Raw genomic sequence first — 26,047 nt, forward strand, 5'->3', positions numbered from 1 at the left:
TCAGCAACAAAGCTCTTACTCACCCGATCTGCACACACGCACACACACAATGAGGGAGGGTTAACCCAGGGCAACGCAACATGCATTCCATGACAGGAGACAGACTCCTAAGTCGCCCCACCACCCCCACAGATGATAGGGGGGGGAAAAAAACCAACAAAAAAAAACCCCTCCACGCTACATTGTCCCCTTCCCTCTGCTGAGCCCCAGTCTGTGGTCGAAGCAGAAACTCTGAGGGTGTAATATGACCCTGCCTTTATAAACACAGAACGAGAGAAGGAGAAAAGGAGAGGGAGCAAGTGAGAAACTTGAACGAGAGGCTGAATGTGAACAAGAGGAGAGGAGGAGACGTGGTGCCAGGACGGAGAGCATGAGTTCAAATGAAACGAGTACCTCAAATTTAGCAATTTTCTACTCTTCTTTTGTGAATACTCTCTAGTCCTACTACTCAGCACGCTCTCTGCACAGTTCAGGCATCAGCGTCAGAAAGGAGGACTGCACATCTGGCTCTACAGGGCTGTGAATGCGTACTACAGTACAGGTATGCTGGCAACCACTTCTAGGTCAAACCAAAGTCAGTGAGCCTGTCAGATTAACAAGGAATGTGGACACTCACTCACATACACAAACCTGAAACTCATTCTCACTGCTTGTCTGTCTAGTTTACCCCCAACCTTGAATTCGGAAGTGGAATAAAACGGTGTTGCTTTCTTCAAGTTTATTATTTGTTGTATATCACTGTAAATGTTAAAACAAACAAGTAGTAGGCTTTGAGAGATTAAAGGGAAATTCCAATGAATTTCCCACTAAAGTGGCTGTTGTGGCTCAAAGTGTCATGCAGATCCCTGTAGTGTCTACAGAGATTTGGGGAAATGAAGAGTTTCTGGGGAAAACCATAAGATGACCTTAACACCAGTGTATTCATTAGTAAACAGCAGTTTGTTTCACTCATAATTCTCTGAAGAAACCAGATCTTAGACACGCAGTTAAAATCAAACAGAAAACAAGATGCAGATGACCGGAGGCTGAGACTCAAAGACAACAGGACACTCACGAAAAACAACAAACCTAAGGAAACTGGTGCTGCTGCTCTCACATTGTTCTTATTGATACCAAATGTGGTGGATCTACAGATAGGAACACCACCAGATGGAAATCTACAAATAATTAACCTGCCACTTTGTTAAAAAATACCAGCTGGACATGGTGTTTCACCTCCACACAAAAAAAAGCTCCTGCTCAGCTTCTCACGGTCTAAATAAAAGCATTTACAACTAAACCTACACTATTAAAACACCACACTCAAATTCAGCGAGCTCTTAAGAACCACCCATTCTTTCACAAATGTTTGTAAAGCCAGACTGCATGACTTGGGTGATTGAATTTATACACCTGTGGCAACGAAACTGAAAACACCTGAATTCAAAGACTGAGGTGTGGCCCAATACTTTTGTCCTTGTAGTGTATGGTTTGGCTCTTTTTTCTCTTGCTTGAATGGAAAGCAGTGATTAGCCAGCGGGTTGGCCAAGTTTTCTGTGACCCCTCATTTCTAAGAATCTCTACTGAAGATCAAACGTCATCCAACACCAAAAGTCACAGCTGCCACATTACTGTAACTCCATCAGCTTAATATAAAAATCATTAGCTGCAGCTCTTTGTGACAAACATTCTTCCAAGGGAAAAAACAAACAAACATCTCACTGCCATCAAGTGTTTAGTTTTTTAACATTTAGGAGAACTCTCAGATTTGGGCACCATAAAACTTTTTTTAAACAACTTACAACTTTAGCTCAGGGGTCGGCAATTAATTCGCCCAAGGGGCCACATGAGAAACTGGGATGTTGTAGAGGACTGCACCAAAAAGCTGACCTCAATATTAATTTTATATCTTTATTAGCTTATTGGTCCAGCCCTCTAAAACAGTGTCTCGTGTAACTACCTGGGAAAGTTAACCAGCTTTAGGTGGTCCTGAGCCACAGGCTGAAGTTCTAATGCAATGTAGGTAAATGTTCTCCAGCAGCTGGAATCTTGTTAAAAGGCAGGGTGATGGCAGGTTCGTTTTGCTAGATACAGACATTTCGCCGTGGACTGGAGTTATTTTTGCCTCCCCCCCACTGTCTGTTTCACACTCCCTTGTCTTCACTGCTGCCGTTTATCTCCATCTCACCATTCCCCCCTCGATCCATCCCTCTCTGCAGTGCAAGTGCCTGGTACCACCAGTTTCTCTCTCTCTCCTCCCATCTGAATGTGAAAGAGTCGATTCTCCAGCATAATGCACACACAGCCGGCAGCCTCCCTTCACTCACACACACACACACACACACACACACACACACACACACACACACACACACACGCAGTTACTATAATCTGCGCAGAAACACCTTTAATGCAAGTTTTAACATATCCCAGCGTTTCGTTTTCCACCTAAGGTCTTACTCTGGTGAAGTTCACCTGTCTGATCGATGAAAGGGAGGAAAGCCCAACTCTGGGCAATCCTGAATACAACACCGCAGCAGCAGACTGCTACTCACTCTAGAAGCTACGGCATAAATACGGCAGAGTTGAATGCCACAGAGATAACAGACATCAACAACATGTCACGGAGCTGCTGGTGTGGATGAAGCACTAGCCTCAGAGCTGCTGGAATTTCTGACACAACCGACACACTGAGCCAGATTATGGCTTTGTCATAATGCATATCATGAGCCAAACCCGATACAGATTCCCAGCACAGCTTCACTCGGCTCATCCGGCATTACTCAAACAGAGTGAACGTCACACTGCCACTCCCTGGGTCGGGGGGTTAAGATTCCCCCACTGACCGCACACCAAGAAATGCATTTAAGGTATTCTAAGCCTCTGAGGATGAAATCCTCTTCAAGCATCTAAATTCTGTTGCAACAAAGATGATGTTGTTTATCAGTTTTTCTTTTCCAGGCTTTGTGTCAGTCTCATACTTCTTGTTGACCATCCTTTTGGCTGTGATTAGAGCAGGGCGATATGGCCAAAAATATTTATCACGATATATATTTGAAAATTTGCGATAACGATATAACCGACGATATAATTGATGCGAGACAAAATACAACTCCACAACATTACTAGCGCAAAAAGACAACCTTCCATTTATTTTCACTTAAACAAGAAGCTGGTTTTTATGTACATTAAAGCTTTATAAAAATGTAACAGTGCAAATGCAAATTCCTTGCTGAAAGTTTAACCAAAAGGCATTTCCAGTAGAAATGGGCTGACATATCCTGAGCATAACCATGTATAATATCCACTGAAGTTAAAAAGAGGTGCTTTGCAACATTAAACTGCAGTGTGCAGTACGCATTTTTCGGACCATAAGGTGCACGGGATTATAAGGCACATTAAGCGAAACAAAGCAGTCAGATAAATCAAACTTTATTAAACTCATTCTTCTTGCTTCCTCCACTTCTGTACCATTGATTCATTAATGTTGAATTCTCTGGCAGCTGCTCTATTCCCATGTTGTTGCAGTATATTAATGACTAACCTCGTATTGTGGATGGATTATCTCAGTTGTTCTCCTGACTGAAGTTTGGTCCGTTTACAGCATCCTGCCATGCGATTGCATTTGTCTCTAACCATGAAGAACCTTCACGTTAACTTTTATAAGTGGAAAAGTGTTAGTGTCCGTCCTCCAGCTTCACTGTTTATGTTATGCTAACATAGCTGTGTCGCTAGCGATCACGTAGCACATCATTATATACCAGCTAGCCCAACTTCAGTAACCCTACAAACGTCACTGCTGTTTAGTTTCCTGTCTTCATTTATGTTGGAAGTCATAGCAGAGCTGTACGTTTGATTTTTTTCAGAAATCTCTCCGTCAGAACATGCTATATCATGCTTAGGTAACTAGCGAAACTAGCGAGCTAACTTCCGCTAGCTTCCTGCTAACTTCTAACTCCGTTAAATGTAAAAAATGTAACTTTTGTTTTCATGGATGCCTGGAAGTTAAACTTTATAGTTACACCTGGTAAAGCAGCAATGCTGATCGTTTTATTAAAGATGAAAGAATTTAGACAGTTTTTAACTCTAAGTGATGCTGCAGTGTTGTTTGACCTGAAGCATACGGAGTTTAGGACCCAGATTACTCCCAGATTTAAGAGCATCTTAGAACGGCCGCTTGCATGTTCTGCAAAAAAATGTGCTTTGTTGTGTATCTGACGGACAAACACCAAACCAGTTCCACATCACGGAAGTTGCACCATTTTTACAAACCAATTCTGGTTCATCTGTTTCACTCAACAATCGGCCATGTGCGTATGAAAACAAAGGCACTGCGCATGCGCGTTTTACTCCCATTCTATCGCGATATTTCATTTTCCTATCGTTGCCTAACATTATACCGGTATTACCGTGAACGGTATAATATGGCCCAGCCCTAGCTGTGATGACATTTTTTGCCAGCAACTTACTTGGGGATGCAAGTACATGTGACCAGATGATGCTACTGATGGTAAATAACCCCCCCACTTCAATCATATCTTATAACCCACTTGTCAGAATGTGAGTGCAAGTAAAATTTCAGTTATTTAGAGAAATAATTATAGTAAAATTGAGGGTTTCTTCACAACCTCTCTGGTCACAGGCTGCGTCACATGGTAGGCTTCTTTCTAGAAACACAGTTGGCGTGGTAAATATATGTGACTAATGTCACAACTTAAAAAAAACAAAAAAAAAAACAAAAACATGGAACATGAAAATCTAGAGACACACTGGTCCACCCACCCACCCACCCACCCACACACACTTCTACCAAACTGATGTTATGTAAACAGCTCTTCTGCAAATCCCGACTGATCAGACATTCCTCCACATTTAAAAAAAAAAAGAAAAAAAAAAAAAAGTGGAGCTTGAGAAAGACAGACCATAAGATATAGTTCTATTGAAAAGCAATGAAGAGTATGATCACTGTAGACCTGGTGTAATAACAGCAGCTGAAAGAATGACTAGCTGTCATCCCACAACATGTGCATTTTCACTAAAGAGCATGAAAAAAAAGACACATCCATGAAACACTTCTGCCACAAACCCACAGCTAAAGCAAAACGGTATCTGCACTGCAGCGAGATAAGCAGAGCAGCACTTCAAAAGATGTAAACTGACAGCAGTGAAAAAGAAACAGTCTCTGTAATCTTATCCGAGGTACTCCTAGATCTTTTCCTGTCCCCAAAATCTTTATCAGCTTCATGACACAACCTAAAATATGATAAATTATAATCTGTTTGACACAAACACAAGTCAGTCACCTCAGCTTTGTGTTAGATCACTTGTAGTATGCATGCCTTGACTAATACAGCATGACCACTTTGAGACTTGGACTACAATATGATCTGTTAATCTAGTCTAATGCGATGTATTCATTTAAAAAGTGTGATGCTGTTGTTTCTTATTTGAAAATGTCAATCCTTACCAAGCCCCCAAAACAACTTCTGCAGATGCATGAGCTCACTGACAGAAGGATACATTTTGATGGCTCCTGACTTTGTCCCGATGGCCATGAGCTGCAACTTGGGGTCAAAGGCCAAAGCACTGGGCTGATGGGGGAACCCATGCTCCACAGTCTGTGAGAGAAAGCCAGGCAGAGAAAGGGTAGAGAAGACAAACTGATGAGACAGATTTATCAAATGCCACAAGAAATACAACAACAAGTACACTTGCATTTATTTTTCCAGACTTTCCTCCATAAATGCACCCAGTTCTGTCTGAGAGTTTGCGTGTCATTTTCTGCTCATCAGACTCGCTGAATATAGTCAGCGAGGCGTCTAAAAGGGAGGACTCCCTTAATAAAGTTACAGGAAAGTAGTTTAAAAAGTACTGATGGCAGCAGCATTGCTTTATTGTAATGTGCTGCAGACCTTGTTAAATTGGGTTGAAATAAAATTTCAACTTTTTTCTCTCCAAGCCCATGTCAGGAGATGGTGAGACAGCTGGAGAAGTGTTTATGTCAACAAAGAAAAAGGGAACAGAAACCAGTAGAGAGACACCTAAAACTGGTTTAAAAACAGGTTGTGGAGGTCTTTGAGGTTTCGGCATGGCTAACTGAAAAAACTGAGCCTGGCTGTTTGCTTGAACTCAGACATAACGTAAAACATTAACTCCTTCTGTCTTTAAAGTGCCGGTGCAGTGCAATCTGTCTCTATCACACAAACACAGTCACATCAAAACAACCCTCCTGAAGAGAGACAACGTCTGTGACAGTCTGGCAGCTGCTGCCAAACATTACAAAAGTGTGTGTGTGTGTGTGTGTGTGTGTGTGTGTGTGTGTGTGTGTGTGTGTGTGTGTGTGTGTGTGTGTGTGTGTGTGTGTGTGTGTGTGTTACAGCAAAACAAACAGTCCATGGACTTTCATCAGAGATTCAAACAAAGAATCATCATTTGGCTAACATGAACATAAGCTGTTTAAGTGTCTCCCCACCTAAAAACTGTGAGGTCTGTAAGTATTTGAACAAAGACAACATTTTTGCAGCTTTGGCCTCTTTACAACTCAAAGAAGATATGATTCAAGTGTAGACTTTCAGTTTTCTTTTCAAGGCATTTAACAAAAGTGTTGCATTAACTGTTTATGGATTACAGTAAGTTTTATACACAGTCCCTCATTTTCAGAGAGTCCAAATTAATTGGATGGGCAGGTGAAGCCTGTTCCCTCATTATTCCATAACAAAATAGCAGATAAAAGATCAGTAGTTGATGTCCCATTTGGTACCTGTTTATTGGAATTATGGGTAAGAGATAAATAGGGATGTCAGTGCAAGTGAAGGAGAAAGCTGAAAAAGTAAAATAAACCAATTAGAGAAACAGCAAAAACTTTAGAAGTGACCAAACAATCTGACACATACTTAGAAAAGCCGAAAGGCCTCAAAGACCACAGAAGACAACTAAAATGTTTCATGACAGAACTACTTTCAACATCTAACCGAGCAACAAGAACACTCCTTTGGAAGGGAGGTGCATCATCGCCACAGTCTAGTCTGACAGAAACAGCAGGATGAACTGTGACATGTACAGGACCAGAGCCTCTGCTCAGATCTAGCTGAAAACTGACCAGATGGTACTTCACAGTGAAGACAGTTAATGACCCAAAGCAGACTGCAAAAGCATCCCAAGAGTTTGTCAAGGAAAAATAAATATCAACTGATCTCATCCCAACAGAGCATGTCATTTTAGTTACTGAAGGAAGACCCTTGAACAAGCAGGAACTGAAGCTGGCTGCAGCAGAGGCCGAGGAGAGCGTCTCATGGTGGGAAACGTAGCATTTCATGATCTCCATGGATTCCTTAAATCCCTCATTTTTTTTCCAATTTATTTTCAGTCTCTAAAAATGGATGACTGTGAAAAATATGGCTGTGAATTCTAAATAGTTAACGCAGCACTTTTGTTGAACCTATTAAAATGACCCTGAAAGTCTGCACTTCAACCACATCCCGGTTGTTTGATTTTAAATCCTCTGTGATGGTGTATGGAAGAAAAACTACAACAGAAAATGATGTCTTTGTCCAACAAATAATGGCCCTAACTGTACTCTCCTACCACAAAGGCATTTATCTAGTGGGCGATTCTCTCAGATGTCTCGTTTGGTTAGACATAATACAAAATATATTTATCAGATATGACTCGGCACTACACCAACTCTTGTTAAATCACTCTCGTCAACACATTTCTGATAGCTGTGTAACGGCAACAATGATGTCAAACTGATTGCTCTGGAGTTTTTGCCCGCCTGAGCCACATTCACACAAAAGCTTACTTCCACATAGGATATCATCAGGAATAAGTAACAGAAAAACAAAGAAAAAAAAAAAAACAATAACTGATCACACCTCATTTTTGAGAAGTTAACAAGAGCAATTACTTTCAAATTTGTGAGAGCTGTTTTATCCCATAACTAAATTAAATGAACAAAACAAACACCTGATCATTCTATTACCAAAAGACATGCTTGCTGATTAATTTTCAGTCAGATCCACCAGCTGACAAATCGACTATTTGCTGTGGCTCTAAGGAAAGCCACAATCTAAAACCGTTCAATGGCAAACTCAATGAGGGCCTCGACTGGAATGCAGATACTGAGGCGGGATGGTGTAAGGACAGTTTGTCAAAGCGCTCATGTCACTGTGCTGGCCACAGTGAGCAATCTCATTCATGCTACTCAGACAACTGAGGTTACCCAAGTCTGCAAGGTCATGCAAGTACGACTCTAGGAGCCACGAAAGGCTGATTAATATTTTCCAGGACATGCACTGGTTCGTGTTTTTTTTATATTACTTATTCTTTCATTTGCTAAAATGGCTTAAAAGAGGACTCTTTTTACTTCAGACTTGAAGTACTTAATTCTGGAGAAATAAATCTACTGTAGTGCTGATTCTTAACGATCATCAGTCATCATCGTGTTGTTTGCACCGCAGTCCTAAACAATCCTGCTGAGAAGGGTTAATGTCACTATCACATCCAGCGTGCAGGACAAACTTGATTCTTTTAACATTTAAAAGGTTCAGACAGCCCGGCTCTCTGGGACACTTTCTGAGACACAGCATGCAGACCATGCCTTCATCTAACCTGAGTTCAAGGCCACTGCAGTGCTCAGTATGAGCTTAGAAACAACCTGTTAGGTAAGTTACTACAGCTGACACTGGATATGCAGAATTATCAGTACATTCCACAGATCTGGGTGGTGCAAGCTGCTTTTATGTTCCCACCGGCGGAGCAACAGTGATCTGGGTGACAAGATTCAGCTTATACTGAAAGTGGAACTGAAATGAGCTCTTACATTGACTGTCCAGAGGGGAAACCCACTATCACCACCACTGAATGTTACCACAGGACGCTCAGATTTACTGTACATGAACTGGTTCATATCCATGTGGATGTGATGCCAGCATGAAACCTGACACTCGTGGCTGCACCCAAAGACCCCCAAGAACTGGAACAAGGGGTATGAGGACTCTGCATAACAAAAAGCAGCAGAGATTTTAAAAAAAAAAAAAAAACCCTGCTCGCAGAGTTCTGGCAGCTTCTACTAAAACCAGACGAGAGGAGTAAAAAGTGCCATCACGCTGAGAGACACCCCTGCTCATTGCATGACAGATGGGTCACACCACACGAAGCATCAAACTGCTGGAAAAGCATGTATTGTAATTTAATCCCGTTAATCTGCATGCTGATAATCCCCAACACCCACACAATCCTCTGTTGCTGGTTAATTACAGCAATATTAGCGCTACAGATTTCCTTGATTGGTGCTCACTTTGAGCGAGGTCCTGGTTTGGGTGAGGGGTAATTAACACGCCGTGAAAACAACTCAACAGCTACTAAACACACATCAACAAAGCGCCCTGCAAACACACCACCCGCACTTCACAGCTAATCTGTTTTTCTGTCCGCGAAGTAGGACAGAAAACAGCAAGCGCAAGAGGAGTGGCCGGACTTCAGCTGCAAAGTACTGGCTTTTTTATATATCCATACTTAAAAAATAAGTCTGTTAGTTTAGGGGAACCAGGCGAGAGGAGGAATACCATCTCCCTCTCTTTCCTCTTGTCCCGTTACTTTACCTTGTTGAAGGCGAAAAGCTCCTGTTTTATCTTCTCTCTCTGCGGGTCGGTGCCCTGCCGACGAAACCTAAACTTCATCATCTTCAAGCCGGTCACGGGGGAGGCAGGACCGAGGGGACAGAGAGGGTAACACGGAGGTATCAACCCGAGCTTCTCGGCGGGACTAGAGGCGGTTCGGCGCAGTCGGAAGATGCTAAGCTAGCTAACGGACTAGCCCATGCAGGCTGAAAGCGGGGGTACAACACTACTGCCTCTGCTGCGGCTCTCCTCCCTCCTCTCCCTCCTGGTGCTGTTTAGGTCCTGGTGGGTTTGACCACAGCAGCCCCCCTCCCTTCCCTCCTCTTCCCGGTTCACACGGATCCCGTTATTGGTAACCAATAGGGACGAGGAAATCTGCGAGCAATTACTCAGCAACGCCTACACAACCAAGGGCTCGCGAGACGGATGCTCGGTTTGTAGCACAGGATACACCGGCGGTATGTCCCAGCTGCTTGAGTTTGTACACTGCGACAACTGGGAGTTCCTTTAAACAAAATGGAACGGCCAGAGATTAAATAGCCAATAACGGCTAACTTTTCTCACTCGAAACTGTGGAGAAAATGTAAATATTTTACCTTAACTATTGTAAATTTGTTTTTTTAAGATGTCAAAAACTGGGTTTAAGATAAATAATGGAAGCAGACAGATTCAATCATGTTTGAATGACTACTTCAAACATGATTATACGTACTGTTTAGGAAGAAAAACATGAAAAGAATGGTAACTCTGACCATTAATTGAAGGTTATAATTAGCATATATTTTATTTTAATTATATTTTACTAGTTGTTGTTTTTTTAGTAGTATTGTATTCACCAATGATTTTCCATACTCTTTAATTCCACCTAACTCATATACATTGCTGTGTATTTGCTAAAAAATAAAGTACTCACACACCACTACTGTTATACTAAAGCTTTAATTTATTATTCACATGCAATAATTATGTAAAACTGCTATTTGCAAAAAAATTTATTGTAAAAATAAAATATTTAAGTTAGTGCAAACTCTTAGTGATGTGGCCTCAAAGCTTATGTGCCAAAAAGACTTTGCCCCTTGGCAAAGCAGAGAATAAGAGATGTGTCAGAAAAAGTTCTTTATCCTATCAAACCAAAAGTTTCCATTAATGTCAAAACCAAGATGAGGTTATAAGGGTTTGTTTGTTATACAGCAATAAACTGGCGCCACCATTACACTAAATTAATGTTGTCCCAAGAACAAAGCAAATCATGCTATTCTTCTAAAGAGGGGGCATGGAAACAAGGAGACATTAACCCTTATAGTTATATTGGACAAGATCTTAAACATTTCTGGATGATTATGTAAAACTATAAACATTAAAGATTAAGGCATTCATTCAAGTTTCTCCTAAAACTAGAATGTGACTGACATGAATGACATTTTATGTGCCAAATCATTCATTAAGAAAACAGCTGATCAATTAAGAAAAAATAACATTTTCATGGCCATAATGGAAAAGCACTTTTTCAAAATCATCACAATAAACAAGTTATCAACTTACATAACAGTGCCTTTACATACAAAAATAACCTGTCTTACGAATAGAGGTAGAGTACATTTTTAAGGCATAAACTGTGATTTCTATGTATATGTCATCCTCGTGTTTGTGCTATAGGAGGGTGATTTCACTTGGTGGCAATGTGAGTCTCTTCTCTCTGACTGACAGCATGTTCTCCACGTGCATGGCGATGACTCGGCAAAGCTCCAGGCCCTGGAAAACATCATATAGCATAACATCATTTAGACCCTTAAAGAAACAACACTGGACTTAAGATGAAGAGTGAATATAGACTGCTCAGTGGTACAGTTAGGGGCGAAAGGGGCAAAAGTTTGTGGACACTTTTTCCTTTTGTAATTTTTCTTGTGTACACCATCAGAGTGAATTTCAAATGAATCAATATTTGATTGAAGTCCAGACTTTCAGATTGATGCAGATTCAAACTGCAGATTATAACACATTAACTGCAAAAGCAACCCAAAAGTTTCTCAAGGCAAAGAAATGGGATATCTTTCTGAAACCAATAAAGCATGCTCTTCAGTTTTCAAATGCAAAACTGAAGGCAGAGACCCACAAATAAGCAGCAACTGAATGTGGCTGGAGTAAAAGCCTGGGGGAGCATCTCAAGAGAGAAAACTAAGCATTTGGTGATGACCCTGGGTTGTAGACTTCAAGCTGTCGTTGACTGCGAAAGATTTTCGCAAATGGGGTACTGCGTATAAAAATCACTTTAATTCCTTAAAAGTTGATGCAACACTTTCATTAAATACCTTGAATTAAAGCTAAAAGTCTGCACCTCAGTCACATGTTGACTGCAGAAATGTGTCACTGTAAATACAGACACTGTTACACACACACATCTAAATCTTCCATCTATGTCTTATACACCCACCTGCTCCAGCTGCAGCTGTGTGACACGCTGGTTAAGCAGGTCTCCTATCATGATCTCCACATATGGGTAACTGGAGCCAGATGTTGGCCTCTGAGTGCGAGTTGATTGAATCTCCTTCAGAGGAAAACGCACCATAGTCTCCTAATCACACACAAACACACCAATGTGCATATAAATAGGCATTCAGGGGACACACAGACATAAAATATAAAATTAAATATCTCAAGTTTTAAAGGTTATATTTTCTCTTGCACAGATTTTTTTTTTATTTGTAATTTAGATTTTATTAAAAAATGATGGATGGGAGAGCCAGTAAACACCATAACCAAGAGGGGGAGCCAAAAGCTTTGTTGAAATATAATAAAATTCCTGCCTTTTTTGTATTTTTCAATCACAATAGATCAGTAAAAGGGTAAAATGCTTGTTTGACTCACATGTGTGTCCTTGTTAAGAAAATGAAGCCCGTTCAGATTAACAGCCAGGATGCATGGGGCGTGGACGGACGAAGAGCCAGAACTCTGGATGTAGAAGAAGGAGGAGCCAAACATGGGGAAGGCACTGACCAGACCTGGGCAAAAACACACCAAAGCTCACTTCTGATAAGCTGCCGCATTCAAATTGCGAGGTAAAGATGTTTACAGAAAATGTCGCGACAACTCAGCGTGCTTTTGAACATTTTCTTTCCCACTGGTCCAACAAAAATGCTCTAAGAAGACACCTTGCTGCACTCATATCAACTTAGAACTGCTATTTGGGATCAGAATAAGCCTTTTTTTTGTTTACCAGATGTTTCAGATGTTTATCCTAATAGAATTGTGACAGAACATGCAATGGGCTTTGCTATTAACAATACAAAAGTTATTAATATTATAGGACATATGTAAAAGTTAAATGGCCAAATTGTGAGTATCTTTCACACTCACAAAGAACTGTTGTCTTACCAAGGAACTGCGCACGGGCCTGGTGTGGGTTTAAGGGCTGGACCTGCTGCATGTGTTGTGTTGTCATGTTCAGCCACTGCTGTGAACCCTGTTTGCTGTAGAACTGCGGAGGGATACACTCCTGCACCTCACGGCTAACACACACGCACACACAAAGAGGGAACAAGGTGTAATTGAGAGACAGCAGATCAAATTATACATGTGCATGTTAGGTGTATTTTTCTGTGCAAGCCGACAATGTGCAAAGCAGAGTATGGTGGCCCTGAGAGGTCAAAAAGACTGCAGCATAAGAAAAGGCCAGAAAAATACAAAAATGCTACAAAAGCACATAAAAACACAAAAATGCACAATGAAATTAAAAAAGAAACACACAACAGATGTAAAGCAAAAATAAAAAATAAAAAGATAAATAGCACAGTGGAAGTTGGGGGAAAAAAGCTCCCAAAACACAACAAAAGTGGTTTTTTAGCAGAAAATCTTACAGAACAGCTGTGGAAATGAGAGAAACAGCGACATCCACAGGATTCGACTGAGACACAGAACCTGAGGATTTGTAGCTGTTGTGAGGAAGTAAAGTTGTAATTGAATGATACATATAACACTGTAGATGAATGTTTTATATTAGTTGTTCAACATACCATGTAATGGTCTAACCTGATGAATTTTCATTGTGTTTTGTGTGCTTTTGGAACATTTTTCTATTTGTGTTCTTTTACGTTGCAGTACGTTTGACCTCTCAGGGATACCGTACATTCTCTTCCACTGCTTCTCCAACCTGTAGGTTTCCCCAAGGTTCAGTCCTGGGTCTACTATTATTGTCTTACTACATTTTAAAGAGTGTTGTTATATAAAACCCTTAGGTAACTAACTTAGTCCCTGGATGCAGCAGCAACCTTCTCAGCCCTTTGTGATATAGCCACAATATCAGAAATAGTAGAAAAGGGATATCTGGGCCAAACGTGCTCTTCTGTAAGTCAGCCATGTCTTACTGTTTGGAAAAAATTAAGCTACTAAAAGTCTCAATCACTGGTTTCTTTAGATAACTTTAATTTAAATCACTTTGAATCAATTTAATTCCTAAAAAGTGAATGGAACACTTTCATTAAACCGTTTGAATTAAAGCTAAAAGTCTGCACTTCAGTCACATGTTGATTGCATAGATATGATTAGATATGATGGGTGACAAAAAATCAACATAAACCTACCTTTAATTTGTCCCTTGTATCACTAGTAACTTGCCCAAAAGTAATTGATATGCAAGTGTGAGTTGGTACATTAGCATGCAAAAGGTTTCCAACAACAAATGGATATATTTACAGGGTGGGGAGGTAGATGGTGTCTTTGGCACGATGCTGTAGGGCAGCCAGCCTGGTAATCTGCTGCAGATGCTGTTCACTGGGCTTACCCTGAGGAACCACACTCAGCAAGGCCTTCAGGTAGTCTGGCAACACCTTGAAAAGAGATGCACAATGTGCATTAGTCCGTCTTGTTTCTATGACAAATATCAACTGATGAGAAGACGAAACAAGATGTACTTCTATGCACACCGCCCGACCACAAAAAAAAAAAACCCTCATCAGGTGGTGATGACGTATGTGGCCACAAAAAAAAAGATGTCAGCTATCCAATGAAATATTAGGATGTCACAAATTTTTAGCACGTGAGCTAAAATTTCAGGACTGCTTCAATCTACAGCTCTGTGAAATGAGATTTATACCTGGTTATAGTGCATGGTGACATAAAGTTCATTGTCAAGTTTGAGAGCTAGACTCCATATAACCCGTCTGAACCAAAGACTGTAGTTGGCATCCACGGGCTCGGCCTCTGTAGCGATGTCCAGGATGTACTCTCGCTTGTTCAGGGGACGTACATTCTGACCTACACAGAAAGACACTTTAGTAACCATCTATTATCCAAAACATGTAACAATATCTAACTCGGCAAAAGGAAATGTTAGCATTTTAGAGCTCCACTAAAACAAGAGATCCTTGTTACCCTTGTGTGTGACCAGAAAGACGGCATGTTCATCCAGTGCCTCCATTCTTTGGAGTCCCATCTCAAAGCAAAGCTCCTCGATCACATCCAAAGCAACCTGATAAGGAAAAAGCAAATATGCCACTACAGGCTACAAATTCGGCATCTGTGTTTTACATTTAGAGACTGCAGCCATTCTGTGTGTGTGTGTGTGTGTGTGTGTGTGTGTGTGTGTGTGTGTGTGTGTGTGTGTGTGTGTGTGTGTGTGTGTTTTCCACTCACAGAGCATGTCTTGATTTTTAAGTGCCTTTCGATGCCACCTGGGAGCAGGAACAGCTGTCTCTTGGAGCTACGCCCGGCCTGTACACGGACAACAAATCAGAGGGAAACGTCACACACTGCTATCCACAGCTGTTACTGAGAAGTCATGTAGCAAAGTCACATCTGAACATGACAGACAGACACCACAATATGAAAGATATCGCTGTAGATTAATTAGCACGGCCTGATCTACCTGATAAAGGAGACTATACAGGACTATCCCGATTGTTTTTCCGTATTTTTAAACACCTGTTGACACTTTAAGTTAATAAATGTTAGCAATCCCTACAATTTTGACATATTTCAAGCCACAAAGGAACACTGTGTAGCTTATTTACAAACTAACCATCATTGCTTTGAGTTCCATGCTGTTGGGATACTGCACACGCCCGCCATACTGAAAAGTCCTCCTCAGATTCTGCTCGCATGCCTTGGCAATACCTGTCAATTGGAAGAGCAGCTAGTAAACACTTTAGACCAGTGAAGATCAAAAGAGATGGACTGATGAACACGATGCCCACCTTGGTATTGCAAACCAGGGCTGGCACATCCATCCTGGAGAAACGTCAACAGAAACGGCTTCATAACATCAGAGCACCGATGGAAAGATGTGAGAATATACATCAGCCGCCATCCTCTCTGACAGCTGTCCCTGCACACAGAGAAGCGCGCACACAGCCACAGATTAAAGCCTCTCCACGATCATGTCACCGCTCTTTAAGAACAAGCGAGCGCTGGAAGCCTTACGGTTTGGAGCTGGTGTTGACAGTAACTTGTTTCATCACTTGGCAGTAGGCTTCATCCTTCATCAGGCCATGGTCACCACTTAACTAGATTTGTTTAAGCACATGCATGAAGAAAAACATAAAATCACACACACAGACCTCGTCTTAGTATTACAATGGATAGACAATTTGCTGATGTAAGCATACCTTTAATATAGTGGTGACCAGGTCCTGCTCGGTCTGGCCTTTCATTGGGAAGTCTCCCATAAACTTCATTATAGCTGGGCAAAAGAAACAGAAGGAGCTGGACCACATCTTTTCGGATGTATTTCGTTTAAAGCACATTAATGCTTTTATACTAAAAATAAACTAAAAATAAACACAAAGAAACACGAAATATATGCGTATTTTATGCTGCTATCTTCTGCTTCAACCTCCTATGTTTCTTTTCGTTTCCACAATCTGCTCTCACCTAAGAAGATGTCAGCAGCCACTCGGTTCATCCCACTGTCTGAGAAGTCGATCAGTGACTCCTGGATTGGAGACTAGAAAGAGAAACAAGATGTTAAACCAGAACACGATGGCAAGAAAAACATTTTAGATGTCTGTGCACAGGCACAGAGAAACATATCCTATATATTTGAACACAGAGACATGATTGTGATTTGAATTACCTTGGAGAATTTGACCATGTCAGCAGGGTCCCTGAGCTCCTTCCCCTTTTTCGCTTTCTGATCACTGTGGGGAAAAGCAGACAATCAACTCTTGGTTATTTATTTATCACCGTAAGTGCAAATTTTAGCTTTACATTGAACCCTTCTAACTCTTTTTTGTTTTTGACACTGCACATGTGTGTGTCTGACCTCCTGTTCCTCTGCGCTTCTCGGAAGTACTTCTTGGCAAACTCAACCATGTGGTACTGGCTGCTGTGCAGAGGCAGGTCGTCCAGTTCGACACCCAGGCTGTCTCCATAGATCTCATTCACTACCTGAGACACACACAAATCCACAGCATGAGGAGCAAAAGCAAGAGTGCCACTTACTGGGAGCACCAACAGTGTAATTATCTAAAAAATATTTCCATTTCTGCTAACCAAAGCATTCCAATGTATGCTGTATAAACACTGGCTAATACCATAATGTAAGGGTACTTTTCATGTTGAGCTCTGTAGGTTACACTAGCCTTTAATCTATTATTCTGACAGTGGGAAGCTTGAAAAAGCAGAAAAAAAGAGTAAAAAAATGCAGTTAGCACCTCGGTAGAGAGGTCGAGCTCATGAGCAGCTACAGCTGAGCCCATCGCAACGGCAACAGCAGCAGAGGCAGCGACTCGTCCCTGCCGGTCTCGGGGCTCCACGCGTTCAGGAGGCAGGACCAAGAAGTCCGGAGCAGCCACAGGACGGATGAACTCGCTGGGGAACACTCCAGACTTTCCATACACGGCGCCGAACCGCCAGCCTACACACATGCACACACACAAAATAAGTAAAAGGTTGCACACAAAATAGAGACTCTTCAATGTCGTAAATATTTTGCGTCACACAACCAACATAAATAAACTCCAAAATGTTAGAAGAAAGCTAGAATAAGAAAGGTCACGCCACACGCACCAAACTCAGCGGTGTTTCTCTTTAGCTCCTCCAGAAGCATCACCTTCTTCCTCACAATGCAGCCATAACGTTTACCTGAGATACAACCACACAATGAAATGGGCACTGTGAAATAATTCAGAGGCAGAACGCAGATCTATCACTGTGACAATTTTCAGTGTTGGATTGTTCCTGTATCTCACCAGCCTCCAGTCCGTCCATGTGCTGGAGTCTGATGATGTCGCCTTTGTGGAAGTTGAGCTGAGTCCTGTCCTCAGTGATGTAGTTCCTCACTGCCACCACATACTCCGAGTCCTGACAAAGACAGGGCACGCTGACATCCAGCAGAGAGCCAAAGAACATTTGTGCCAAGAAAATCCCTTTCCTCACTCACTGCTTAATGTCCACTTTGAATTCATGGGTTTGTCAGCGCTACTCACTGTAGGTTTGTTTTAAAGTTTATAAACTTAAAATAGTTATTCCTGCGTACTGATCACATCTCCATAAGTAAAAAATAAAGAAATAAAGGTAGTGATATTTTATAGTTAAAGTGCCATATAATACAGTACTGTATAAAAGTCTTAAGCCACACTTCATGGTTTTGTATTTTACAAAGAAAATGGGAAATATGTGCATTGATTTATTGAAACATGTGCAAGCATACAAGAAATACAGGATTTGTGTGACCATTTTTATTCTTCAGCACAGCCTGAAATCATCAGGCAAGCTTTGTTTAAGTAGTCTGCAGCTCCAAACCATGACGGAGCCTCCACCATGCTTTAGATGGCTGGAGACGCTCAGTGTTGTACATCTCTCCCGACCTCCTCCTCCGTACATACTGATGATGATTTGAACCGATCATTTGAAATGTGGATTCATCAGTGCATAACACCTGTTGTCACTGACTTTTAGTCCACTTCTTGGGTTATTTGGCACACTTCAGTCTTTTCTCCCCGTTTCCGTTCCTTAAGAATGGCTTCCAATCAAACCATTTCTGATGAGGTCACGTGTCAGGACACACTGCACACCATGCCGGTATACACCCAGGTTTCAGCTAGCAGCTCTTTGGGAAGGACCTGTTTGGTGTAAAATTGCTAATTGCTATTTCATGTCTGTTGTCTTTGGAATTTTTTGAAGATCCAGCTCCAGAAATGGGGATTTTCATTTTTTTTTTTTTTTTACAGGCTGCTAGAAACAAAGTGCCTGTTTGGTTTTTTTGTTGTTGTTTTTTTTTTTTTTGCTAAGTTGTGTGTCACATGTAGACAAAATACAGACTTATCCTTTGACTCAAGCGCCTTTTTTGGTGCTTGAATGATTCAGAGGTCAGTGTTAAGTGGCTTAACAAACAAAACAAAAAATTCCTCTGAAAATGGTCAGGTACAAGGAGTGAAAATGAGGGAAAAAGAAGAAAATGTCCAAAGAAAAACTCTAAAAGTATTGCTCAAAACCACTTTAAAAAAAATACAAGAAAGTCTGGCTTCTTGGAAGCAAAATATTAAAAAAAATTATTTTTGCACATAATTTTAAGACACTGAAAACTGAGCCAGTTTCACACGTGGATAAAGAGCACTACACACCCTGTGAACGCGCTTAGATGTCAATGTTATGGCATCAGTATAAATTTGGATTACACCTGAAATTTCATCTTTTTAAAGTAAAAAAATAAATAAATAGAAAGTTAATAAAAAAACACTCAAATCAAAGAGGACATGGAGTAAAGCCCATGCATACATATATTAAAAAAAAATTATATGAGTTTTTTTACACAGTAATGTTATCTAATTTAATTGTGCCAATCAGTGTGCATTACAAAAACTCATCCATTCATAATTCACACTTCGTCACACGCAGACACTGACAACATTCCTCTGACCTTCTTAAGCTCTGTGAGGAAGTAGTCGGTCATATGCTTGACGTGCGGGGCTTTGGCGGAGAACAAGATCAGCTTCTCATTAGTCAGGTTGAACTCAAGCATGTTCTTAGATGGAATAGACACAAACAGGATGTCTGAATAGCTGCAAAGGAAGTGATACGCCAAACCAGGAAGTCAACTTAAAGTCATAGTTCAAAGCAATCAGGCATTTGACATGTATACACAGAAAGTTAAATAAGATCTATGACCAGATCTTCTTTTTAGCATCTGATTTGTGTTTTTAAAACAAGAAAATGCATTTAAAACAATCTAACTTACAGGGTTTTTTAACAGGAATATGTTGTATGAGACTCACCTGTAAGGCCTCAGCACTCTGAAGTAGTCTGAAGCAGAAGAGCTGCTCTTCACCATCTTCAGCAGCTTGATACCTTTATGAGACACGGACAACACCTGCACACCTGTCCCGACACTGCCCTGGAAAACACACACAACCATATACACACACCACAATATAAACACATGAAACTATTTATTAATTCAGTTTATCTATGCCAAGCAAAACAACAGCTCACAGAGGCTGGAAAGAGGCGAGAGAAGTAGATCTCCCATTCGTCTCTAGCCACGGTGACCACCTTCTTCTTCACGTTCTCATTGTATGTTCCTGAAACCTGATCCACCTTGTTCTCCGCTGTCACAGAAACAGAGGATCAGTAAAGGTTTGAACTCCTGAGAACCAACAGAGAGCGTCACATAGATGCAAGTAAGTCATAAACCTTAAAGCATGCATGCTAGTTTCATACCCAACAGGTCTTTCATCTTCTGTCTCTCCTCCTGCGTGATGCGTATGCAAGCCTCAGAAAAGGTGTCATGTACAATCTGGGAAGACACAGCCAGGAATAGGAATGTGCTAATGGGAAACACTTGGAGTGAAAAATAACTACATCACAGACATTATTTTAGCATTTTAATATTAATGAATCATGACCATCTGAACTACTGCCATAATTACTGTTAACTAGACCAGCTGGAAGACACCCTGAGGTCTCTATGATAATTTACACAAGTTTACACAAAGAATTGCATAAAAGCAAAATAAATAAAGATGATGAATATTGACAGTTATTGGATTTATAAACCAACCTGTCTGAAGATCAGATCCAGGATCAGTGGATTGTTCAAGTTCTCTTTAGGATAAAAAACCTGTAAATGGAGGACAGACATAAATAAACTGTATTTTTATGTAAATGATTATATTGACGTTGGGGTTTACAGCTCCATTTTTTGTACTTAGCTAAAAAAAAAACTGAGGTAAAAACAAACCTCTTTCCTCATGTAGAGTTTCCACGGGACGTTGGAATAAGTGTAATATTCATCACTGGTTCTGCTGTGGAGCTGAGTCTGAATGATCTCCTCCTCAACTGGCAACTCTCTGGAGACTGGAAGCAAGAACATTCATTTATTTATTTATATCATGAACAATACACACCTGTATCAGTCTAATCTGGAGCTTATTCACAGGTATTTCTACAGTGTAAATTTACCTGGAGGAGGGGCGGGGCTTATGTTGGAGCTAGATGGCCCTTGGGGGCGAGGCTTGGCTTTCTGGCTAGTCTTGTGTCCCCTGTCTTCTTTAGATTGGGCGGACGAAGTCTTTCTGTGAGTCTGAGATATGGAAAATGGTTAGATATTGTTTTGCCGTGTGTGTGTGTGTGTGTGTGTGTGTGTGTGTGTGTGTGTGTGTGTGTGTGGTAGGTGTGGAGTTAGGATACCGGTTGTGGTGGGTTTGCCATTTGATCTTTAAGGATCTCCATCGCTTCATCATGAGGGTCTGGCTTCTTTCCAAACAACTTTCCATCACTTCTCCTACACACACCACAGTAGTCAGAACAGATTAAATACCACAGAGTATGACAGTCGTCAATATCTCACATCATCGTGTGTGTGTGTGTGTTAACCTTTGCGTGGGAGATCCAGAGGAAGATGTTGTGCCTTCAGGCTGGTGCTGTTTGATAATGTCTTTAATATCATGGCTGGGGTCCAAGTGCTCAGTGTTACTCACAGTGGAGCGGACCACATCCTCAGGAGGGGGGCCACGTAATGGACCTGGAATAAAAAGTTTGATTACACACGAACCCGGTTTGTTCAGGGTTCATCCCTAACCCCTGTAGCCACAGTGTTAGGATGCCTGGGTCGTTGAACCAGGGTTTTGAGTTTATATATTATTTATCATTTCTAGTCTTTGGTTTCTTTGTTAGAGTCATGTCTTATGGTTTGTCTCTGTGTAATCCTTAGTTGCTGGTTCCCCTGTCCGCTATATCCCCGTGTCCAGTCAGTGTCTGTGTCTGCCCTGGTCCCACGTCTCTGTTCCCTCTGTTGTAGTGCCTGCATGTGAGTCTGTGTCTTTTGTTCAGTCTGTGTTATGTGTTTCCTGTTTTACTTTGAAGGTCTCTGTCTTATCTCAGTGTGTTCAGTTTACGCTTCCTTGTCTCGTCAGTTCTGATTTCCCCCAGCTGTGCTCTCCTTCTGTGTCTCATTCCCCTCGTTACTTCCCAGTGTATTTAAACCCTGTGTTTCTCTGAGTCAGTGTTGCGTTGTCCCTCATGCTGTGTGGATCTCCCTGTGGCTCACTGTGAGGTTTGTTTATGAGTTTCCAGTTTAGTTTAGGTTGCTTTTTTATGACTTTCCCCTGCCAGCAAATAAAGCTCAGTTTTTTTGTGTTTAAACCTCATGCCTGAGTGCCTGCATTTTGGGTCCAACTCCTGCCTGCCACACAGCGACTCATGACACACAGGGAGAAATCCTTAAAGTGATAATCATATACTTATTTAAGGACAGTTACTCAATTCTGCATTTTCAATTATTGCAGTGGGCTTTCCAACCACAAATCACTATGCTGCAATGCACCAATATTTTTATTTCCACTCTTTTTTGATTCAGAAACCGCACAGCAAGTGTACCACATACTCGTTTTCCGTTGAACAGCGGCAGCGCTTGGCTTGTGCAGAGACGCCTCACTGTCTTTGGTCTGCAGGAAAAACAACAATAAGTGATACGGCTTCAAGATTATATTTCAGATTTGCATGCATAAAGTGTATTGAACGTTACATCAACACAGCAGCGTGTGTGTTTACTCACAGGACTGGCTGTGCGTGAGCGCTGTTGTGAGTGCGCGTGATAGTATGAGGGTGGTGACTGTGGGGCTGGAGCAGCTGGGGGGAAAGAAGACAACATTTGCTGCTGGATTGCTATGGCCTGCATCGTCATCTGCTGGGCCTGCAACACAAACAATCCAACATATATTCAATATTTAGTAAACAACAGTTTATACCTATGTTTAAAACATATTCATCTTTTATGGTTTAACTTAATGTTTAGGTTAACTGTGTCAATTTGTAACTTGATATCATTTGTTTAGGCAAGACATTTGATGTCAGGAGTCAGTAAAGTAATGTGGTACATTTGTAAAGTTGTCAATTTTCACTCAATAAATGAATTAACTGCTTAGATTATCCAAGTATTTTGGTAGTACAGCCTTTAGCGTCATGTGTACTGTGACATACAAATGTGAAAGTGGTACTGATTATGGTATCTTTCACTTAAACATTAGTTTAAGGGCTCAGAGTGCAGCATTATCTTTTTAGCATTTGACTGCATAAAGACAGTTTTATCATACTTCATTTGCTCGTACAGCCATGTGAAAAAGACTCTGTGCAGTCCTGTAAAAAAAGTTCACCGTTAATGTTTCCATTGAAATTGAGAGGGTAAGTAGTATGGAACGCCAGGACTGCCATAATGAATTAATTAAATACACCATTAAATAATTAATTAAATGTGGCAATAATTAATTAAAATTGGAATTAATTAATTAAATAAATAGTTATGACACATGTAATTAATTAATTAATTATTGACACATTTAATTAATTATTTATGTATTTCACATTTTAATTAATTATTGACACATGTAATTAATTATTTATGTATTTCACATTTTAATTAATTATTGACACATTTAATTAATTATTGACACATTTAATTAATTATTTAATGATATATTTATCATTAAATAATTAATTTAATGATATATTTATTTATTTCATTTTGGCAGTCCTGGCGTTCCATAAAGTAGCAGCAAATCAAATGTAATGGATTAGCTGATCATCAGCAAGTGTGAGCACATCTATAAAATCAGATGTTTTGGCGCTTTGCTGCTCTGGTGCATTCACGAGTTAAGGTCAGACAGTGCAATACTCAGAAGAACTGCAAAACACCCATTAGCTACATGTAAGCCTCTGCAGCCATCAGTTAGCATGTTAAATATGAATATTAGGTAAGTTGGAAAGTTGGAAATATACTGAACAAGTCTAAAAAACCAACAAACAAAAAACTAGATTGTTGTGTCATATTTTTGGTGCAGAAAGAAAATACAATGTGATGTCTGTCTACATGAGGCAGCTAAAACTTGGCCTAAACCGGGTCATTCAACAGGACATTGATCCCCAGCATAGCAGCACATCTACAACAGAATGGCTGAAAAAGAAAAGAATCAATGTGTTGCAATGGTCCAGTGAAACCTGACTGAAAAGCTGTGATGTGACCTTAAGAGAAAGCATAAACAAACCCCAGTGAACTGAAACAACGCTGTAAAGAAGAGCGGGCCAAAATTCCTCCACAATTATGTGACAAACCGGTCACACAGAAAATGATTACTTCAAGTTATTGCTGCTAGATGTGTTCCTACAAACTACTGAATCATTAGGTGTAAGTGTTGCACAGTCTCTCTTTTACACAGAACTGTATCGCCCAGTACGAACAGTGGTTTTAATATCAGAGTTGTTCAGAGAAATGATGTCAGACCAGAATGATGGCTTGTTGGTTGATGATGGCTTGTTGCTGCTGAGTCAGTACCACTTGCTCCGATCCTGGAGAAGCACAAACATATAACTGTTATGTTGTTGCTGCACTAAGAGCACAAGAAACAGAATTATCTGTTTAAAACAAACCACACGAATGAACTTTGCAACCCCACATAAAAAACAAACACAAAAAAACTTGAAACTGGCTTTAATTAAAGAAAAAAGAAATAAAGGAGTCCATCATGCCCAAACACTTCAGGCCAAACATGCTGGAAAACCTAACACACATCCTTTTATTCTACCTGGCACACCTGTCATCACAGGCAAGCCTGGAACCACAGGCGTGGCTGGGAGTGAGGGCGCCGCAGGCAGACCCGGGACAACAGACACATTGGAAGCGACATCGGTATCAACAGCAGGGGCAGCTGCGGGGGCAGCAGCGGGGGTGCGAGTGGGTGACTGCGTGGGTGCTACACGACTAGAAGGAGTGGTGGCAGAAAACGATTGCTGACGGTGGTAGGGGTGTTGGGGTCGGTTGTATTGGTGGTATTGTTGTTGTTGCTGCTGTTGTTGATGTTGCTCGTGATGATGGTGGTGGGAGGGGATTGGCATAGCAGGGATTGGGGGCATCATTCCTCCTGCTACTGGAAGCACTGGCACAGCTTGAGGAGTAGCAGGCAGGGAAAAGGAAGATAGACAGGTCTTAAGTGGCAGTTAGTCCACACATTGTTAGTGACTGGGAAATATTTCACATTTTACGACAAACAAGGTATGATCAAGTTCAGATTCAGAAATAAAATATGTCAGAGTGGTCGTTATTAGCCACACTGATGCTGTGGTTCATAGAACATCAATATTAATGTGTTTATTACTCCCCAACTTTGACCCAGACAAATCCTGCTGAGTGTGTAATGGAAAACCTGTTTCAGCTTTTCTAATCTCTGTGTTCTGCTGGTATGTGACTGTAACATCTTGTACAAAGAGTACAAAGTGTGTGCGTGTGTGAAGATGGGAAGCAACAGGTTCAAATCTAACTGTAAACTCTGTTCAAGGCCATGAGGCACTTTCCGTGTCTTTGTTATCAGGCAGGTGCTGACATGACTACGACAAGAAAAGTCCTTAAAGCTGAGCAAACAACTTCTGTATTCATACAATTTGTATGAAGAAGCTGTTATGTTTTTCTGCTCTGTATCAGTGCTGGTGTGAAGATGTTTGTGCTGTATTTATCGCTTTGAAAAACCGTGTTAATTATGTTGAAAAATAATTTTAATTATAGTTTTCATCAACAACCTTGTTTTTTCGAATGAGAACAATAACTTAATAAAAACTTATGCAGGACGACAAAAGCTATGATAAAATGTATTGATGCATTCAACAAATAAAAAACAAGATGAAAACATTCTGGAGAGACGAGATCCAATCAGAACTAATTAAGTTGTACAGAAAAGCGAGTTTGGAAGTGATCCAAGCAGAACTAATCTTGTGCTGTGAGGTTGGACACGCACGTCTGAGCCGCCCCAGGGAAACTACAACCAGCTCCCATGCTCCCCGATTCTCATGAAAACACGACAAAATGTCAACGCTTGGGAGGAAGAGAAGAGTAGACACATGTACACATTTTACATTTGATGGCAAGGAAAATAAGACACTTTGTAAATCGTGTTGAGCAAATCTCATCAGTGAAAACACAACCAACTTCCCCAATTTGCTGGGCAGCTTTTGACTTCATCATGAGCTAT

General features: G+C 40.9%; 2 protein-coding genes across 3 annotated transcripts in view; both read right to left on the minus strand.

Annotated features, from left to right (window-relative positions):
* The window catches only part of llgl1 (LLGL scribble cell polarity complex component 1), a 42,350-nt gene extending 32,422 nt beyond the window's left edge, over positions 1 to 9,928 (minus strand). Inside the window, exons 1-2 of one of the 2 annotated variants that reach the window (XM_080906509.1) lie at positions 9,582 to 9,928; positions 5,500 to 5,597 (exon numbers count right to left, since the gene is read on the minus strand). In XM_080906509.1, coding sequence (XP_080762635.1) covers positions 5,500 to 5,597; positions 9,582 to 9,662 — 179 coding nt within the window. In that variant the 5' untranslated portion in view covers positions 9,663 to 9,928. The remainder of the gene's footprint in view (positions 1 to 5,499; positions 5,598 to 9,581) is intronic. The other variant, XM_080906508.1, reaches the window with a different exon arrangement.
* A 700-nt stretch (positions 9,929 to 10,628) lies between these two features.
* Positions 10,629 to 26,047, minus strand: part of myo15aa (myosin XVAa) — a 44,610-nt gene continuing 29,191 nt past the window's right edge. The window contains exons 35-64 of the mRNA XM_080904239.1: positions 24,310 to 24,374; positions 22,588 to 22,725; positions 22,417 to 22,477; positions 21,408 to 21,555; positions 21,222 to 21,315; positions 20,994 to 21,114; positions 20,773 to 20,888; positions 20,593 to 20,652; positions 20,253 to 20,328; positions 20,025 to 20,140; positions 19,808 to 19,926; positions 19,453 to 19,594; positions 17,783 to 17,894; positions 17,601 to 17,675; positions 17,246 to 17,448; positions 16,855 to 16,979; positions 16,666 to 16,729; positions 16,464 to 16,536; positions 16,199 to 16,272; positions 16,014 to 16,096; positions 15,788 to 15,918; positions 15,613 to 15,707; positions 15,228 to 15,305; positions 14,967 to 15,063; positions 14,689 to 14,849; positions 14,289 to 14,422; positions 12,972 to 13,105; positions 12,465 to 12,598; positions 12,031 to 12,171; positions 10,629 to 11,351 (exon numbers count right to left, since the gene is read on the minus strand). Of these exons, the coding sequence (XP_080760365.1) occupies positions 11,250 to 11,351; positions 12,031 to 12,171; positions 12,465 to 12,598; positions 12,972 to 13,105; positions 14,289 to 14,422; positions 14,689 to 14,849; positions 14,967 to 15,063; positions 15,228 to 15,305; positions 15,613 to 15,707; positions 15,788 to 15,918; positions 16,014 to 16,096; positions 16,199 to 16,272; positions 16,464 to 16,536; positions 16,666 to 16,729; positions 16,855 to 16,979; positions 17,246 to 17,448; positions 17,601 to 17,675; positions 17,783 to 17,894; positions 19,453 to 19,594; positions 19,808 to 19,926; positions 20,025 to 20,140; positions 20,253 to 20,328; positions 20,593 to 20,652; positions 20,773 to 20,888; positions 20,994 to 21,114; positions 21,222 to 21,315; positions 21,408 to 21,555; positions 22,417 to 22,477; positions 22,588 to 22,725; positions 24,310 to 24,374 (3,272 nt within the window). The 3' untranslated portion in view covers positions 10,629 to 11,249. The remainder of the gene's footprint in view (positions 11,352 to 12,030; positions 12,172 to 12,464; positions 12,599 to 12,971; positions 13,106 to 14,288; positions 14,423 to 14,688; positions 14,850 to 14,966; positions 15,064 to 15,227; positions 15,306 to 15,612; positions 15,708 to 15,787; positions 15,919 to 16,013; positions 16,097 to 16,198; positions 16,273 to 16,463; positions 16,537 to 16,665; positions 16,730 to 16,854; positions 16,980 to 17,245; positions 17,449 to 17,600; positions 17,676 to 17,782; positions 17,895 to 19,452; positions 19,595 to 19,807; positions 19,927 to 20,024; positions 20,141 to 20,252; positions 20,329 to 20,592; positions 20,653 to 20,772; positions 20,889 to 20,993; positions 21,115 to 21,221; positions 21,316 to 21,407; positions 21,556 to 22,416; positions 22,478 to 22,587; positions 22,726 to 24,309; positions 24,375 to 26,047) is intronic.

Source organism: Rhamphochromis sp. 'chilingali' (genome assembly GCF_963969265.1).
Source record: "Rhamphochromis sp. 'chilingali' genome assembly, chromosome: 15".
In the NCBI taxonomy this organism is placed as follows: domain Eukaryota; kingdom Metazoa; phylum Chordata; class Actinopteri; order Cichliformes; family Cichlidae; genus Rhamphochromis; species Rhamphochromis sp. 'chilingali'.